General features: G+C 42.9%; 1 protein-coding gene across 1 annotated transcript in view; it reads right to left on the reverse strand.

Moving 5' to 3' along the window:
- The window catches only part of mtnr1al (melatonin receptor type 1A like), a 28,021-nt gene extending 27,394 nt beyond the window's left edge, over positions 1-627 (reverse strand). Inside the window, exon 1 of the mRNA XM_041989967.1 lies at positions 308-627. Coding sequence (XP_041845901.1) covers positions 308-602 — 295 coding nt within the window. The 5' untranslated portion in view covers positions 603-627. The remainder of the gene's footprint in view (positions 1-307) is intronic.
- Between the last annotated feature and the right edge of the window lie 19,637 nt (positions 628-20,264).

The following is a 20,264-nucleotide window of genomic DNA, read 5'->3' on the forward strand; positions in this document are numbered from 1 at the left end:
ACCCCCCCTTTTTTTCACAATTTTAGCTTAAGTTTCTTGTAATTGTTGCTACAGGAAATTCAAAGTGATCTCATGCTCTAAGAGAATGTAAAATTATTATGTTGAAGGATTAGGAAATTATATATATAACAAAGAAGAAGAATTAAAAAAGAAGTTAGCTTAAAGAATTTCAAGTAATCATATTTTTTTAATTATTTACTTATTGCAGAGAGGAATTAAATACACAAGGAAACACATCTTTCTGCATATTTTGCCCACTTTACTTCAACATTTATCTCCCTTGCAGATGGAACATAATCACATGTACCTGCTTTCCTGAGTTTCCTGTTCCTGAACACGGACACGATAACCAGCAAGTTTCCGATAACATCCACCACGATGGTCGTGATCAGGACGCCGGCCATCAGGGTCACCACCCAGGGGAAGGAATGGTGCTGATGACCCGGAGCCCCTTCTTCTCCTGTCGGCGTGGAGTTGCGGGGCTCCAAGGTTCCTTCCACCAAGGTGGGCTCATGGTCCTCTAGGGACATTAGTTGCGGAAGGTGCCTCGGGTCTACGAGTCGCATCGGGTCGTGGCCACGGAAGGTCGGTCCATTCAGCATAACGCGCGGAGGTCAGACTAGGCGCACCCTAAAAGCTGTGCGCATGGCTGCGCGCAATGGTACCGTGGCGATTTGACCTTTATACGCCCACGTAGTTTACGAATGAGTAGCAGGACATTTTGGCGGCAGTAGTTTAAGTTCTTTCTCTGGTTATTTCCGCTGGACACTTGTAATTATATTTTCTTTAAAAAAAAAAAGGTCTACTTGTCACTGATCTGAGGGAGGAGACGCCGGAGGAAATCAAAGAACAGCAGACATCTCAGTCAGTCAGATATTTCCCATCTAAACAGGAAAAATAAAGGTGGGAATCTGCTCATGGCATTCCCTTCATGTTGGGAATCGTGTCCTTTAGCGCAGCTGGAGGATGTTTCCATTCTGAGGCTTCATTCTCAAATCTGCTCCGTTATTCATGACACCAGCTTCTTTCAGCTTCAGACGCCGCTCTGTCTGTCACTCCACCGGCTTCACATCATGATTCAGTCTCCGGCGTGAAGGAATCAACTCAGAGCGTCTGAGTCCGGGTGGAGGGAGATTACGCGCCTTTAAGCATCCAACAGAGACCTGCTCTCTCTCTCTCTCTCTCTCTCTCTCTCTCTCTCCTTTACTCTTCCCTCTCCCTGTGCTCGCAGTGTGCACGTGCTTCTCTGACATTCATTTGGTCCGTGGACGGTGTGATCCATCAGAGATGCGCTCTTCCTTTCTTAACTTTATTTTATTTTATTTTAATTTCCCTGATTTGTGTGTGTGTTTAGGCGTGTGTGTGTGTGTGTGTGTGTGTGTGTGTGTGTGTGTGTGTGTCGGATTACTGTCAGATTAGGAATTTCATGAATTACAAAATCTTACATAGTCATGTTTGATAAGGTTTCATTTAAAACTGCATCCCTGTTGATGCCTGTTAAGAATGCATGAAAGCTTTTCCTGATCCCATGCAAACTTGCCTCTGCATTTTTTTTTCATCAAACTAAGTAGGAATTGGACTTTTTAGGTGATTTTTAGCTGATGCAGTTTGAGTTGCTAAAAGCAGTGTTGCATTCTTATAATATGACATAAATCCCTGGTTCCTTTGTAGGTCGGATGGCAAGTGGAGACACAAACTGTCCGTAGATAAACGGATATTGTCCTGGCAGAAAATTACCAGGACATTTTACACTAAAAAACTGCTAATCCAAAAACATAAAATTCTGTCCTTCCGCAGTATAAGCTGTTGCACCGACAGAATGATCCCACACTGAGCAAAAGAAAAAATGGTTGAATGAAAATAAAAGACTTTCTTGGTATGAGCGTCAAGCAGGGGTGGATCCTCCGGGGTGGATTCCAGCACCTCCCCCACCACCCCCACCCCAATTGTCATAAAAACAATCTTTGGCCCCTCAAAAACTTAGTTACAGCCCTGCATCAAACAGCGTCTGCCTCCGTGGCCACGTGGTGGTGCATCACACACATGTAGGAGATAATCTGTCTGCAACCGGACAGAGTGGAAAGACTGAACCACCAACTTTCTCCAGGTGAAGTCAGTCTGGTTCAGTTTGTTCATTAAGTGCTTGATGACTTGTGTGTGATTTATTGGAGCTTTTTTCTTGTTAATTTTGTTTCCATTAAACACAAAAACAGTTTATAAAGATTTAGAAATGTGTTTCAGGGGCTGAAGTTTCAGTGACAGTTGCACCATTAAACCACCTTACATCCTGACTGTCAGACTGGATAAATAACAAATAGGCTTGGATAAGAACGAGGAGTCTAAATAAAAACTGTTCACACCACTTATTTCCATGTCAGGAATAATTTCTGGTTTCATGTTATTCTTAAAAGTGGAGACAATAGTTTCTTGTTGAAAAAAAATGAGAAGGAAAGAGAGAGAAATGAAGAAAGAATGGTAGAGAGGGCAGGAGGATCTGAGTTAAAGAGGGAACTGAGAGAGCAACACCTAAAGAAGAAAGAGAAGATGAGGACAAAGATGTGAGGAATGAAGAAGAGATTTCAGATTCAGAAGCAGAGTGAGGAGGAGGCAGATGAAGGCGAGAATGATGAGTCAGAGAATCCATCCTTTATTCCAGCTGGACGACATGGGACATTTTTATTCTCTCTATGAATTCCAGTGAAATTACATTAGATGCTACAATGTAACAACACTTTCATTAAAAGCCTTTAGGTGTGATTAAAGGTTAGATATATTAAGATTTACTAACGTAGCCAATTTCTTCAATCAGTATTTATGATTCAAACTAATTATGGAGCAAATCCTACAACAGATAAACAATTTCAAACTGTAAAATATCATTCTAATAGTCATCTATCTGTATATATTTTTTTAGATATATCAAAAGCAAAGTCAGATCATCTGAGCAATCTTGTCCCCAGCACTGAGAAACAGCATAGAAAAGAATGAGATTTGAATGTTTGTGAAACATTTTGCTGTACAACACAATAATAGTCTTCAGCTCTCCAAAAAGAGATGCTGATATCTGTCCCGTACTTAGATTTAAGTTATTGTGCTTATTTTAAATTTATGCCTAAATGTTCTTTGTTTTCTTAGGATGATAATGATAGAGTAGCCCACATAGTTTTAAAGGGTTTTTCTGGATCTCTTTTTTTATTCCATTTACATTTAGCAGATTTTAAAATGCTGCAATGAGCACTTCTAACGCCCCTCTGCCGAGACCTTCTGCCACTCTTTTGCCACCACATGTGAAATTTTCTATATCCTAATGGAACATTGAGATAATATTTTACTTAAAACAAGAGTCAGTGGTAATAGTGTGTCTTTCCCTGTACTGCTCACCACACTGATGGGGCCACCTTTAACGTAAACATAACGCATACAAAGCACAGAACTTAAATTTAGAGGTTAACAATCACAAAACATTATATCTCTGCTGAATATGAACTTCCCATAAGCCTTTGCAGACTTTGCACACTGGATCTGTGAATCTGGAGAAAAGTGTGTCGTACCAAACCTAATTGTAGAGGTTTGAGAGTAGAAACTAATCTCAGATGACTTCAGAACACAGGACTGCAAATATGGTCAAGTTTAAGCAGATTTTTTTTGGCCCCATTTTTACTGACTTTTCTTAGAGTGCAGTGAACAAAACAGAAAGGACAGCTTCATGGTCTGAACAGGTTTCTGTGTTTCATTAGCTGATTCGAATGAGTAAATTTGGAAATTAATGATTTTTAATCCATGACGTAGAGGTGATAATGAGAAACTCTACCACAATGGAAACTACGACATGTCTGGTGACATCAATAGAAAATATGAATCTGTGCCCACAGATTACTAATACATGGGAACGAGATCATTTATTCATGGCCGTGCATTCGTTATGCATGGGAAGTGATAAAACTGTGGCCGCAAGATAATGTGAGTTCCTTTTATGGTTATAGCATGCTTACAACATGGATAAAGCTGATTTAATTTAGTTTTAATCTGTCAAAAAATTATAAGGATTTAAATACGTTTAAGGGGATGTCCCTAACTGAAGAAAGAAGACATAAACACCAGGTACACCGTTTAACGCTGAATCTGCCACTTTATTGTTCCTCAAAAACTACAGATCTCACAAATCTCCTACTTATAAAACACCAAAATATAAAAAAACAAGATAATGTGTTAGGATATCCTGCAATGGCTTACGATTATTTACAATGTCATCATTAGTAAGAGATGTTTGTGACACTAATTCTGCTTAATTGCACGGCTTGAAACAAAACAGTGGACAAGTTGTCGATGCATTAGTGGCATGTGGCCACAACTTAATTATCTCATTCCCATGCATTTGTGATCCTGGCAATAAAAATAAAATAAAATAAAAAATCTGATATCACTACATACGCTCCTAAGTAAATGCAGAAGTAGAAATGACCTACAGTATAGTTCAGATCAAAATGAAAATGAGTGCTGCAGTGGTCATGAGAGTGAAAAGCCAAATTGGCATCCATTAAGGTGATGGTGGCATAGTATAACAGATGGGTTGTATTTTTAAAAAATGGCTTTTTAACCCAGAACTTGTAGTTGTGATTGTAATTCCTGCCCAAGTAAGGTTCTGTGTGAACCCACCCAAAGATGAAATCAGTATTTTAATAAACTTGTCAAGTTATGTGATTGAATCTGACCCAGAAGGTTAAAAACTTTTATTGTACCTGTGTGACAAACTTATGTCTCATGGTTGAAGGTGTTGTGTGTAGCTACACCATTCATCCCTGTTCCTTCCTTCTTAAATGATTTTGTGGCTTATTGAAGGAGCACTACTAAATTCTGGCAGATTTTCTCAGCCCCTTAATGACAGCTAATTCTACATTCATCCTGAATCCTAACTCAACAGTGAGCTTTCTCCAGCAAGTTAAAGTCAGGGTGATGCTGATTCTTGTCTTATCTCTTGCTCTATCTCTTTCTCTCTTTCTTTTCATCTCTCCTCGCGGCTACATCGCTGTTTCCGTCCGACCTCCACAACATGTCACCTCACACCGGGAGCATGTCTGACGCAGAGCCCCCACAATGGCGGGCTGCGTAGCTGGATCCACAAGATCACAGAATAATTGGAGAATCTTGTTATTCTTCAGACATGGAAAATCATTCATATCAAAGATATTGAACTGATTTACCAGTGGGAAGAGACAGGTTCCCTGTCCCTGGTTCTTCTTCTGAGCCCTGACCTGGGTCCATGGCTCAGGTTGCGGTGGAATTAAGCAAGCCAGGGTTTTGGGTTTAGTCCCAAGCTGGTGTCAGTGGTCATCGCTGGACTCCTGTGAACCTCCAGCAGTGGAGTTGGTAAATGGAGCAGGGCTTGAGCACCCATGCAGAGGCAGGTGGAGCAGTAGCCAGGTCAGATAGAGGGCCGTCAGCAAAGGATATACTGGACTGCATCAGCTGGGAAGGAGCACTGGCTTGAGGTTTAGGAGTGTCCATGGATTAAGATAGTGTGTCAGCTAGCTGAGTGCTAGAAGCTGGATGTTGAGTCTGGCCAAGAATGACTGAATCCAAGTGAAGCACAGGTGCCTGGATCTTCAGGTATGGCGATCTCTTTACTGAGAATGCCCCAGCTCTCACAACTGGACAGAGAGGTAAGTGAAGCGTTAGCTCTCAGAGGAAACTTCTGTCCAGGGGTCTTTATGTCCAGGAGACTGACCAGTTAAAAATGCCCCCTGTGGTAAAATCACAGTTGATAAAATAAAGGCCTAAAGTAAAACTTTAAAGAAAAGTCAGATTTAAGAGACCACCCTTAACTATTAGATTTATCAATAAGGAAGGTATTAAGTCTAATCTTAAAGGTAGAGAGGGTCTCTGCCAGGGGCTTTCCCAGCCTTTAAGGACATCCTGGGCTGAGCCCAGACTGAAAGTAAATTTAAAGATGAGCTACTGATTATTACTTTTTTCAGATATAAAAAAAAGTGTTAGTAGACAATAGCTCAAATAGTAGTAGACATTTAAATGCCTACATTATAATTTAATGTCCAGATGCATGCATGTTAAAACAGTACGATGTCCCATCTAATGTATGATGATGTATGAAGTGACATCTAATGTTCAATGTAATATCTAATGTTTGAGTTTTGAAACATTTCATTTGATGTAAAAAAAACAAAAAAACAAAAAACAAAACAAAACAAAAAGAAGAAAAAGAAAAAAAGGTTTCTCTTTCTTTATCTCTCTTCACCTGCTCCTGATGTAGTCTCTTCTTTCTTCTTCACCTGATTGCTTGTTCCTCTTTCCCTTTTCTCTTCACTTGTTCTGTCTCTCGCCTTCCACCAGAGAGCAACAAAAAGACAATAAAATGTTTAACATTAGACTGCTCAAAAGAGCAAAATAAATAAACAATTCACCATGGTCAACAACAATAAAAGCATTCAGCTTTCCTGGCTGTCTAGAGCAGTGGTTCTCAAATGGGGGAACTACGATGTGCTGCAGGAGGTACTTAAGATAAATAAAATATCAGAAAATAAAAACTTTAAGTCCAAGAATAATTAGGAATAATAATATCAACAGAAAAGTAAGAAATAAACCACATATATGACTTTTTTGTTCCCTGGTCAGAGGGTGCTCAGCTGAAAAAATGTTTAATAGGAGTACAGTACTGAAACAAGTTTGAGTAGAGCATGAGCTATAACGATTAGATAGAATTAAGAGAGTTATGGCTGCTACTACTGTAAAAAAACGACACTCAAACTTTGACTTGCAACTCAAGTGTAACCCCTAAAGAAGTCCTGATAACCCTGAGAGCTTTGAGACTATCTTGGTTGGTTAAATACCATTTAAAAAGTACTTCCCATATGTTTGGTATAACTTTTTCATCACAACCTCTGATCTTTGTTTTCCCACTTTAACCTACATTATTATGAACATATTGGGCCCAAAATACACAGAAATTTTAATCAAATATCTTTATCACAATAAAACCTGCAAACACTTTTCTGTTTAGTAAAATGACAAAACGGAAAAATACATCAAATACAAAAATACATCCCAGCTTCATGCTAGGATAGATATTTTGTTTTATTAAAATCCAAGCCTCATATCTCTGGTTTTATATGGTCTATCAACATCAAACAAAAACTGGAAGACTTTCAGATCTTTCCAGTGAAGCTGACAGGAGCCCTGGGTGACCTAGTTTTTCTGTTGCAGTGCTAGGAAAATGATCTGATCATCTATACATCCTTATTTGTTTGAAAAATATCTGGTTACTTAAAAATCATGCTAAAACTGACCAGCTAGTTAGTGCCTTTATCACTGTTAAACTTGGATCTGTGATCACGCTGGCATGATTGGATCACGTAACATTCTTACAGCACCTTAACAAAAAAGATCTCCTGGAGCTGCAATGGTCACTGAAAATTTGCAATAGCATTAACTAAAGATAGCTAGTTATATGAAAGCTAGTTAAGGAGTCGCTAATGCATGCTTGTTCTTTTATTAAGTTCTTTTATTAGTTTATAAATACCTTAATGGCTCTGGGCCTTTTCTTTCAGATCCTGAGATCCTCTAGCACTGGTCTTCTAATCCTTCCTAAAGCCAGAGCTCACTCCCATAGGAAGCACCTTTAAATATCACGGCCCCCACCTCTGGAATAGCCTGCCAGAGGACCTCCGGGCTGCAGACAACATTCATGCTTTTAAGAGCAGGCCCAAAACTCACCATTTAATTTGGCTTTTACTTAGTATTTATTGTTATAGTGTGGATATTTAATTTATTTTTTGTAAGCTGGTTTCTTCTAGAGGCATTTTATTTTATATTAATACATTTTATATATTAATAACAATACATTTTTATCATACGTCTTTTTAATTCTTTTTAGTCTTTACTGTTTTTATGTATTTTATTATTTTTGCGCAATTTCCAGTGTATGTCAGAAGGAGGCCTCTGCCCCGGGGGCCATGTCAGCGGGGGAGGGGGGGGGGGGGGGGGGGGGGGGCTTTTATGGTATTGGTCTTTTGGCTGGTGCCCGTGTCGGGCTCTGGTCTCTGTGGTCCGGTCATGTGTATACGTATATGTGTACGTATATGTATGTGTGCTGATGAAGATGTGGTGTTGGGTCTATGGTGGAAGGGGGGGTTGATGTGCTATGCTTTTTAATTATTTTTTAAAATCCGTAAAGCACTTTGTGCTATATTTTATTGTATGAAAAATGCTTCATAAATAAATTTTAATTAATTGATTGACAGAAATGCTGTAAAAGCCAGAATGATAGTCAGCCTGTGTGGAATATTATTAAGTTTTCCACAGATGGTTTCTTATCTTTTAATGTTCTTCTGAAGAGTATGTCCTGTTTTATTTATTTATTTTTTATTTAATATACATATTACGTTGTGTTGTTTTAATAAAATTAGATAATTTGACGGTTTGCTGCTCAGCTGTTCTGCACATGTGCATGCTCAACACAGACCTGGTTAGGGGAGGGGAGGGGTGTGTATTTCTGGCGCTATTTTAGCGATGTGGTATAACCTGATACCCAGTATCGTCAGTGCTGATCAGCCACCTCTTCATCCTCCACCTCAGCCAGCTCTGTGGTGTAGCTCCGGTTATGAATGAGTGACTGAGAAAGCCTGTGGCCAATTAGAAACAACAAAACAGAGCGACTGGAAAAAAAGGTGGCTGTTAAGTTTAACAAGGTTGCAAGGTTGTTGCCATGGTGACTGCCCTTGTCTGACTGGCTGGGGGTCCTGCACTGCAGCCATGTGACTGTGGTGTGGATCCCAGCCTGCCCTGATCTGGATGGTTCCTGTGGTGGCGCCCATGGCTAACTTCCTGTGTGATTGGATCCTCAAGATATTGTTTCCTCACAGCAGTGTCAAGCCAGATGTTTTCTTCTTCTTTTTTTTTGTCTTTTTTTTTTATTATTATTTTTGTACTTACATTCAGTTAAGAAAACTGAATGTAAGTATAAAAAATAATTAAAGAGAACTAGCAGGAAGCCAATGAAAAGCAGATAAAGTTGGAGAAATATGATCTCTTCTGCTAGTTCTCATCAGGACGCTTGGTATAGCATTTTTGGAGACTTCTCAGGGTATTTGTGGGATAGCCCAAGAATAAGGAATTGCAGAAGACCAATCCAGAAGTAATGAAAGAATGGACTAGTTGTTCTGCTTTACTTTGTGACATGATGTCCCTAATTTGAGTAATATCACTTAAGTGGAAGAAAACAGTTTTAGAAAGCTGTTTTATATGCAAGTCAAAGGACAAATCCTGGTCTGTGGTACTGGAAGCCAAACTAATGCTTTCCAGAGTCATTACATAACTAGGCAGTTATGTCTTTAGTCTTGTCTGAATTTAGAAGGAGAAAATTATTTATTATAAAATATTATATATTATAATATACAAATATTATATATATATATATATATATACACACACACACACACACAAACATACTGTGTGGTTACCATATATCACCAGGTGACACTGAGGCTGTGTGGATCTGCAGTCTGTAGAGGATGAAGTGCAGCGGTGAGAGCATGCAGCCTTGAGGCGGTCCACCAGGTAAGCAAGGTCAACAGGTTACAATGGAGGCTGCACGCAGACTGATAGGAAGGGAGAAAGACCTTGGCTCTTCTATTGACAGGCAGAGATGAAAAGAAAAAAAGTGCTCAAAGATAAACACAGAATCAACACATAGACATAAAACTTGGTAGTATGGAAAGACTAAAAGAAGATAAAAATAAGATTTAAAAAAAAAAAGTAACTACTGCTCTACAAACTGTCGGGTCGACCACAAGAGCAGTGACCTGGAATATGGAAGACCCTGATTCAGTGGGAACAGAAGTTATCCCACATTAAACAATATATAAACAAGTTTTCCTCTATGTTGTTTGTCTTGTCCTCTAGGTTGTTTATCCGTTAATAATTCTTGATGCAGCACAGCCTCTGATGAGAATGTGAATAAATAAAAAGGTCTGATAATTTGAGAGAGTTCATTGTGAAAGCAAACTTGGGTCGGATGAATGTTCTGATTACCAATCGAACCAAGTCCCCAACTGTACTGAGTCTACCAGACTATTAGCTGTTAATGCAGCCTTAGAGTCTTTCATGGCCTCTGCTTCTCACAGCTACTGGTTGATTATCAGAGTACAGGGTACAGACCCTGTTTTTTGAAGTGGAAAAATTTACATTATACATAGCTCATCGATTCAGAATACTGTGATAACTTGTTTCCTTTGTTACTAATTGATCTGCCTCATGTATACTTGTTCTTAAAGCAGTTTTCCAACGTTAAACGTCTGTGTATTATGTGATCATAATGTCTGCACCTAAATGCCTGACACCCAGATATGTCAATGCAACCAGCCTATGAGGCTCCTGACAACCAGTCAACATGTGATGCTTTGGTGGTGAGAACACGTTGACCACCACATAATGTGTTGTTAAAGAGGTCATATACTTAAAAATTTCTGTAATATCAGGCTTAACATCGCAAGTTTGAAAAACACAAAGCAAAACAAAAACATTTAGATTTTCATGCTTTACATATTTTGTTATACATGCATATTTAATTAATTAACATTGTTATATAAGCACATCAAGAACCAAATTTCAGTATAATCAATTATATTATTAAAATACTGTTGGATATTTCAATTTTAAACCCAAATGTTTGGATAACCAGCTAATAAAGTTGATCCATTCAATAACTTTTTTCCCCCCTTCATATCTTTAATCTACAGTAAATTCCAACTTTCACACCATTACTGGTAAGAGTTAAAAGATTATTGACTCATTCTTATTTTCGGTTAATTTTTAATCTTTGCCTTGAGGTAAAACAAGAACATAGAGTTCAAAGTGTTCTTTGATGACAGCATGTTCATACATGAATGATCTAAAGAATATAAGCTTGTTTGCAAAGCTGCTGTGTAAGAGTGATAGATACTCAAAAACAAATACGTTGGCATGGTTTGTCTGTGTCCTCTTTTCATCATCTGTTCCAGCTATGCAACTACTTCCTATATCTTGTTTTCCTTCATAACTTTGTGGTATATTCTGATAGCATCATTGTGTCCCTTATTTCATGCTTAAATTTATTTCATTCAGGCTGCTTGAGACCTTCTACATCGGTCTCTAGAGGAGAAGGAGAAGTTTTACAGTCTCTGTAACATCTCAAACAATTTCACACCTCTTGGCCCCTAGTCTCTTTATGTTGACTCCAAGTAAATTTATGGAGTGAGCTTTGGTGTACATAATCTATATTGGGATTTATCTTTTTTCAGATGCATTTGAATTCCATTATACTCTCCAGACACATTACTGGCTTTGGGCTTCAGCGGTTGACAGCCCCTAACAAAAGCTGTATAAACATAATCAATACAATCTAAACCACCACAAAAAAGATGTTCAACATATCTTACTTCCTGCTTAACAAATCTGAAAAAATAATTAGGTTAAGGTCTTTATATTAGGTAAAACACAACCTCATACAAACATACTGAACCATTCACTGTGTCATTATTTGTTGAACAAAAACTTAGCCAAGATTCAGAAGCAGTGTGTAAAAATCTCAGTCTACACACCACGATTCAGCAGCTTATAGAGGACTTTTAGTACCAATAATTTGTTTGTTTGCAAGGGTTTGCTGTTTGATGTGATCAATTTCTTACATGGTTGTTAAGGAATTTTGTCCACTCTTTGCAGTTTTTATTTGGGGTTTGCAGCATTGCTTTCTACACAGCTTTCTAAAGGTCCTGTCAAAGCTTTTCAATCAGGTTGAGGTCTGAACGTTGGATCATGTCAACACCTTCATTCTTTCCTTTATTTTAAATCTGTTGTAGATTTACGGCTGTTTGGGATACCGGTTTATAATATGTTTTAGCCAAGCTTCAGCTGTTGGACAAATGGCCCCACATCTGGCACGTCTGCACTGATGTACCCGACGACAGCTGCCAGTTTTTCGTACCTGAGCCTGAACTGGGTGCTAATGTTGTCGTCTCAGACGGTGATGCTGCTGAGCAGCTGAGCCGCTGTCAATCTTTCCGATTCCTCCACACTATGCTGTAAACAGTACCAAGAGCCCAGGCACATTCCACCACCCCGAACCGAGCAAGTTCTGTACCGCAGCCGTCCTGGATCAAAGTAGTGTGTCGCCATGTTGATCATAGAGGACCAAACCAAGCTGCCTCACAACCACCTCTACCAATTTTTTTGTCATTTTAAAGCTTTGAGGGCTTTGAGGGCTTTGAGACATGAGGCTCTGGACCATCCAGGCGGTAATTTGGCTGCTTCAACTTCGGGAGCTGTGTCATTCAGTGATGCAGCTCCTACCACGGCACTGTCAGACACCACCGGGCTGATATCTTTTGTTCACAGCCATAGTGGATGAAGTGGCTCACTGCTTCACTAAGAAGTGGAATTGCTGAAAGCTGCTGAAGGAAGCTGTAATCAGTCACTCCTGTGCTGGTCCTTCTTCTACTGAATTTGGGGAGGACCGGGTCCGAACCTTCCAACCCAGGCTGTCTGGTGTAGTTTTTGCAAAGGATTCTGAACATTCACTGTATATTCTAAGAAACTCTTTCTCTTCTTCTCACCTTCATTTCCCACTAACAAGAATGATATTAGGAGACAATAATTAGGAACACTTGTTTCTTTATTGCAATAACACACTGTTTTCCAGGTGCAACAGTTTCCAGTTATTTTAGGCAAACTTTTAGATTTGCTGCCTTCACTCCCAGTCTCTGTCAAGAGAGTAGTTGTTCATGTTGGGACCAATGATGTAATCTGTCAGGTGTCCAAGTGCACAAAAAAGGATTTTAACCTTTTTGATGTTTTGAAACATACTGGAAAGTCCATTTTTATCTCAGGCCCCATCCCTACCTTAGGTCATGGGGCTGACCCATTTCGTAGACTTCTTAAGGCCCATTTAAGCTCCCTTACATACGTAATAGGTACGTCCGTTTCAAGCATTGTCATATGTCGCTGCCATGTGTCTTTTCCGTTGCTATGGTAACTCACCAGTGGGCAATGGTGAGTTCAGTGTTCACTCTTGCGATCCAACCTCAGCTTCAGACACCAGTCAGCAACAGTAATGCACAGCTACAAAGTTTTTTCCAACCGCCCAACATGCCCTAAATACTCGCATATAATCTTTCTTCAAAAGCTCGTGCAATTTCCACAGTTGTTTAGTTATTTATTTATTTCTCACATGGCTATGCACAAGCAACACAGAATTATAAGAAAACAAATCAAAACACATCTTAAGGCACAACCATGCTTGAAAAGGAGCAGGAAGAAGAAAACTTATAATGCCTGCCCCTTTTTAAAACACAATACACCAATAGATAATTTATCAGTTACCTATCAGTCCTCAATGGAATTACTCATATATGTTACATAATAGCTGTCATTCAGCAGATTCATACTCTCCAATTATGTTTATAATATACACATGTATATTCACACACATACACACATATATTCATATACTTATATGTACATACTCATATACACATGCATATACACATACATGTATATATTTATAAATATACACAGATACATACATGCATAGGCATGCACGTACATATACATACACATACTAGCACTCAGGCATACATACATCAAAATGCTTCTGTCCTATATTTATGTAGTATATGATTTTTCAAAGTACTTTTAAGTTTATTAAGAGTTTGACATGATTTCATTTCATCACTTAAAGTGTTCCATAGCTTAACTCCTTTAGTTGTAATACAATGATATTTTGTTTTCGTTTGTACCATAAATGTTTTTAGCATACTTGTACCTCGTAGAGCATATGTACTTTCCCTTATCTGAAACAACCCCTGGATACTTTGTGGTGCTTTTTGATGAATTACTAAATACATAAATTGTATTATTTTAAAGTCAACTAGATCTCTGAATTTGAGCGCTTTCAAATTGACAAAGAGTTGGTTTGTGGGTTGTCTGTACGGAGCATTACAAACGATTCTTATTGCTTTTTTCTGAATAATATATATGAGTTCTGTATTTGTTTTGTAGGTGTTACCCCAAAGTTCCACACAATAAGTCAGGTATGGGAGTATGAAGGAGCAGTACAAAGTATATAGTGAATTTGAATTTATAAGATTTTTGGCTCTAAGTAATATTGCAATTGATTTGGATATCTTTGACTTGATGTAGCTTATATGTGATTTCCAATTTAATTTATCATCAATTATTACTCCAAGAAACTTGATAGCTGTTACTCTTTCTATTTCTATTTTGTTTATTCTTAGTTTCTTGTTTGAGTTAATTTGACGATTTCCAAAAATGACATATTTTGTTTTATTTAAATTCAATGTCAATTTATTGTTGTCAAACCATCTCTTCAATATTGAGACTTCTCTTTCCACTGTATCCAGGAGCAGTTGCAGATTCTCCCCTGTCACGAATCAGCAAACTGGACCACAAATAAATTTGAGCTGAGGAATAGGTGAGAATAGTTTTATTGAGGTGATGTGAACTTCAGCAGGGAAATCAGGTCTGGTTTGTGCAGTCAGCTTAGCCTGCAGGTGGAAGAACTCAGGTGAGGATCCCGCCAGTATAAACAGGAATGTACGAAAAATATTGTTCACGTACCAGCGGCGGGGATGGAAACCAACAGGATGGTTTTCAGGAACCGTGAGGCTGTGATAGTAGCTTCTGCCGGGGCTGTGGGAACTGCAGAACCAGAAAGATAGTTAGTTGCTCTGATAATGACAAAGGGGGTGATCCAGGCTGAATAAGATCCTCGGGAATCCTCCAGAGGTCTCCAATGGCCAGGGGCAAATCCGTAATCCAAATTCCAAATCCTGGGGACAGTCCAAGGGTCAGAGTACCGGGCAGAATGAATCACAGGCAGAATCAACAGACAGGGAGCAGGCAGAATCGGGTTTTCCAGGTCGAAATACTGGTCAATGATCAGAGGCAGAGTTGCAGGGTTTTACCAGACAGGGAGCAGGCTGAGTCGGGAAATCCAGGTCCAAAAAACGGGTCACAGGTCAGATATCAGATAAGCAGGCAGGAGAGAAGGGCTGGAAGCGTACAAGGAAAAAACCAAGACGATCTGGCAGAGAAGAGTTGTCACAGACAGGTATATATGGAGCCCAGACCAGGTGGAGCGCATCAGTAATCAGCAGAGTTGGAGAGAGAATACATTCAGGGGTGGCTGGGAAAACTCAGCGCTGATCATGCACTGTGACAGTACCCCCCCCCCCCAAGGGGCGGCTCAAGACGACCCACCCGGCTGATCAGGATGGCAACGATGGAAGCGGGACAGCAGAGTCGGATCCACCACAAAGCGAGCCGGAACCCAGGAACGCTCCTCAGGACCATAACCCTCCCAGTCCACAAGATACTGGAGAGAGCGACCAGAACGGCGGGAGCGCAGGATGCGGCGCACAGTAAACACCGGCCCGTCATCAAGAACCCGGGCGGGCGGAGGGGGTCTGGAGGCGGGAACCAACGGACAGGTGAGTACAGGCTTGACCCGAGAGACGTGGAACGTTGGATGAACACGAAGAGTCCTGGGAAGCCGCAGACGCACAGCCACAGGATTGACCACCTTAGTGATGGGGAACGGGCCTATGAAACGGGGAGCCAGTTTCCGATTCTCCAGACGCAGAGGAAGGTCCTTAGCAGACAGCCAAACACGCTGACCCACCCGGTAGGAAGGAGCCGCGGACCGCCGGCGGTTGGCCGACAACTGGTACCGGGCAGAGGTCCGCAACAAAGCCGACCGAGCCTGCCGCCAGACGCGCAGACACCGGCGCACGGCTGCATGAGCAGACGGGACCCGCACCTCCTCCTCCTGAGGTCCGAACAGCGGAGGCCGAAACCCGTGGACCACCTGGAACGGTGGGAGCCCAGTGGCCGAGGACGGAAAAGAGTTATGGGCGTATTCCACCCAGGCCAGGTTCCGAGCCCAAGTGGACGGGTTCTCAGAGCAGAGGCAGCGCAGACAGGTCTCCAGCACCTGGTTGGCTCGTTCAGATTGCCCATCAGACTGCGGATGAAACCCAGAGGAGAGACTGATGCTGATGCCCATCAACCGGCAGAACTCAGTCCAAAAACGGGAGGTGAATTGGGGGCCGCGGTCGGAAACCACATCCTGAGGGAGGCCGTGCAGCCTGAAAACATGCACCGCCAGGAGGTCAGCCATCTCCCGGGCTGTGGGCAATTTAGGAAGCGCCACAAAATGGGCCATCTTGGAAAAACGGTCCACTACCGTCATAACAACCGTCTTGCCGTCCGAGGAAGGAAGACCAGTTACGAAGTCCATAGAGATGTGGGACCATGGTCGATGAGGAATGGACAGAGGATGCAGAAGTCCAGCCGGGCGCTGACGAGAGGACTTAGACCGTGCACAGACCGGACAGGCCGAGACAAAACTCCTAACATCCCGGCGGCGAGTGGGCCACCAAAACCGTTGGGATACCAGGTGATGAGTCCTTTCAGTTCCGGGGTGGCAGGCCAGACGGGAGGAGTGGCAGAGAACGAGGACCTTGGACCGGAGATTGGGGGGAACATACAAACTCCCCGCTGGACACCCTGCGGGGATGACGGTGGAATGCTGTGCCTGCTCCACCTCCGTCTCCACCTGGACACGACTCACCCTCAACCGGACGTGGGAGGGAAGGATGAAATCGTCTGCATCGTCCGAATCAGCCTCAGGAGGAACAGCCTGTCGGGACAGAGCATCAGGTTTAGTGTTTTTTGCTCCTGGCCGGTAAGCCAGAGAGAAATCAAACCTGGAGAAGAACAGAGCCCAACGGGCTTGTCGGGGGTTCAGTCTCTTGGCTGTCTTCAGGTACTCCAAGTTCTTATGGTCAGTCCAGACTATAAAGGGCTGGGCCGCCCCCTCCAACCAGTGACGCCACTCTTCTAGTGCAAGCTTCACCGCCAGGAGCTCCCGATCACCGATGTCATAGTTGCGTTCAGAGGATGACAGACCTTTAGAAAAAAAAGCACAGGGGTGAAGCCTAGAGTCGTCAGGGGACCGTTGAGACAGGATAGCCCCGACCCCATAGTCGGAAGCGTCCACTTCCACGATGAATTGTCTGGCAGGGTCCGGCATGTGAAGGATGGGAGCCGAAGTAAAGCGATGCTTTAACGAGGAGAATGCTGCGTCGGCCTCGTCAGTCCAGATGTAAGACTGCTTGGGTGACGTTAACCGGTGCAATGGGGCAGATATGGAGCTGTAGTTCCTGATGAACTTCCTGTAGAAATTGGCGAACCCCAGGAACTGTTGCAGAGCCTTACGGTTCTTGGGTGTGGGCCACTCACTGACAGCCGAAACCTTGGCTGGGTCCATCCCGAACCCTCCGGCTGAGATAACGTGGCCCAAAAAAGAGACGGTGGGACTGTGGAACTCACACTTCTCTGCCTTTACATAGAGCTGATGTTTAAGGAGACGCTGTAAAACAGTGCGGACCTGGAAAACATGTTCCTCCAGGTTCCGAGAGAAAATAAGGATATCATCAAGATAGACGAAGACAAATTTATTCAGCATGTCTCTCAGAACGTCATTTACAAGTGCCTGGAAAACTGCAGGGGCGTTAGTTAGACCAAATGGCATCACCAAATATTCATAATGTCCTGTAGGTGTGTTAAAAGCAGTCTTCCACTCGTCCCCCTCCTTGTTGCGCACCAGGTGGTAAGCGTTCCGTAAGTCCAGCTTTGTGAAGATTGTGGCGTTCTGCAGAAGATCCAATGCGGTGGACATGAGGGGTAAAGGGTAGCGGTTCTTGATGGTGATGTTATTCAGACCACGATAATCAATGCAGGGACGAAGTGTTCCTTCCTTTTTCTTAACAAAGAAAAAACCCGCCCCCGCTGGAGACGAGGAGGATCGAATCAGACCCGACGAAAGGGACTCAGAAATATACTTGTCCATAGCTTCCTTCTCAGGGGCGGACAGAGAGTAAACACCACCGCGAGGTGGAATGGAACCAGGGAAAAGATCAATGGCACAGTCGTATGGGCGATGCGGGGGCAAAGAGGAGGCACGAACCTTATTAAAAACCTCTTTAAGGTCGTGATACTGCGGAGGAACTTGAGTCAGACTGGGGTAGCTGGTTTCAGACGGTTCAGGTGTCAGATCTGGGGTTGCGGGGAAAGAACGCAAGCAGGTAGTCAGGCAGGTTACACCCCAGTTTATTATCCAGCCCTCTCGCCAGTCGATGTGTGGGTTATGTTGTTGGAGCCAGGTTATGCCGAGAATCACAGGAATCTGAGGTGAATCAATGACTAAGAAGCTGATGGTTTCACGGTGATTCTGATCGATGATGACAGGAACCGGTCGCGTTCTCATGACGACTTTGTGTAACAGATGGTTATCCAAAGCGCGAACGGTGAGAGGGTTCGATAGAGGAGTGAAACTAATACCTAGTTGTTCTGCCACCTGTCGGTCAATGAATTCGGCGTCAGCCCCGGAATCGATGAAAGCTGCGATTGTGTGTTCCTGATCCGCGGCCGTGATCAGAATGGGGAAGGCGGGACGAGGGGTTGTTGTATCTAGCAGAGTCCGGCTCAGCAGGGTCCTCCCGGCCCCTGCTGAGCCCCCCCTTTTACTGGACAGGATCGAACTATGTGCCCAGGTTGACCACAATATAAGCAGAGTCTATGGGTTATTCTCCGGTCTCGTTCAGCCAGAGACAGCTTGGACCGACCGATCTGCATAGGCTCGTGATGATCTGAAGCTGAGGGGACTTTGTCTGTGACTGCCTGCGTTGGGAACCTTTCTGTGGGTCTGGTTCTGCTCACTCCGTCACTTCTACGTCTCTCTCTCTTTCTCTCTCTGAATCGCTGGTCGATCCGTGTCACGAGGTCCATGAGGGAATTTAAGTTCTCGGGGGGATCTCTGGCGGCGAGTTCATCTTTAATGTGTTCAGATAGTCCTTGGTGAAATGCATCGAACAAAGCAGAGTCATTCCACTTGCTGTCAGCAGCCAATGTGCGGAACTCAATTATGTAATCTGTGACTGACCTGTCTGCCTGAGAGAGAGAGAGCAGGTTCCTTGAAGCCTCCCGTTCTGGTCTTATTGGATCAAAAACCCGACGAAGTTCCTCTGAGAAGGTCTTAAAAGTGGTTATGGCAGGGGAACCCCTCTCCCATTCTGCTGTGCCCCAAAGTCTGGCCTTACCGGTTAGCAGGGAGACCACATAGGCGACCTTCGCCTTCTCAGATGGGAATGAGGAGGGCTGTAATTCAAACAACAGAGAACACTGGACCAGGAAGGCCCGACACTGCCCCGGTTCGCCTGAGTATCGTTCTGGGGGCGCCATCCGAGGTTCATGTCCCGGGTTAACTGGAGGGGTGGTAGGAGGAGGCGACGGGCTTGTTCCTGTGGGGTCAGAGGTAGTTAGGGTAGCGAGCTGCCTCGAAATGTTTTTGACTCCAGCGACTAGTTCACCCAAACCGGCCTCCTGTTGCATGATGGCGGTTTCCACACGGGCACGCCAGTCCGCAGCTCCCGAAGGGTCCATAATGCTGGCCAGATCGTACTGTCACGAATCAGCAAACTGGACCACAAATAAATTTGAGCTGAGGAATAGGTGAGAATAGTTTTATTGAGGTGATGTGAACTTCAGCAGGGAAATCAGGTCTGGTTTGTGCAGTCAGCTTAGCCTGCAGGTGGAAGAACTCAGGTGATCCCGCCAGTATAAACAGGAATGTACGAAAAATATTGTTCACGTACCAGCGGCGGGGATGGAAACCAACAGGATGGTTTTCAGGAACCGTGAGGCTGTGATAGTAGCTTCTGCCGGGGCTGTGGGAACTGCAGAACCAGAAAGATAGTTAGTTGCTCTGATAATGACAAAGGGGGTGATCCAGGCTGAATAAGATCCTCGGGAATCCTCCAGAGGTCTCCAATGGCCAGGGGCAAATCCGTAATCCAAATTCCAAATCCTGGGGACAGTCCAAGGGTCAGAGTACCGGGCAGAATGAATCACAGGCAGAATCAACAGACAGGGAGCAGGCAGAATCGGGTTTTCCAGGTCGAAATACTGGTCAATGATCAGAGGCAGAGTTGCAGGGTTTTACCAGACAGGGAGCAGGCTGAGTCGGGAAATCCAGGTCCAAAAAACGGGTCACAGGTCAGATATCAGATAAGCAGGCAGGAGAGAAGGGCTGGAAGCGTACAAGGAAAAAACCAAGACGATCTGGCAGAGAAGAGTTGTCACAGACAGGTATATATGGAGCCCAGACCAGGTGGAGCGCATCAGTAATCAGCAGA

Source organism: Melanotaenia boesemani, chromosome 7, assembly GCF_017639745.1.
Source record: "Melanotaenia boesemani isolate fMelBoe1 chromosome 7, fMelBoe1.pri, whole genome shotgun sequence".
Lineage (NCBI taxonomy): Eukaryota > Metazoa > Chordata > Actinopteri > Atheriniformes > Melanotaeniidae > Melanotaenia > Melanotaenia boesemani.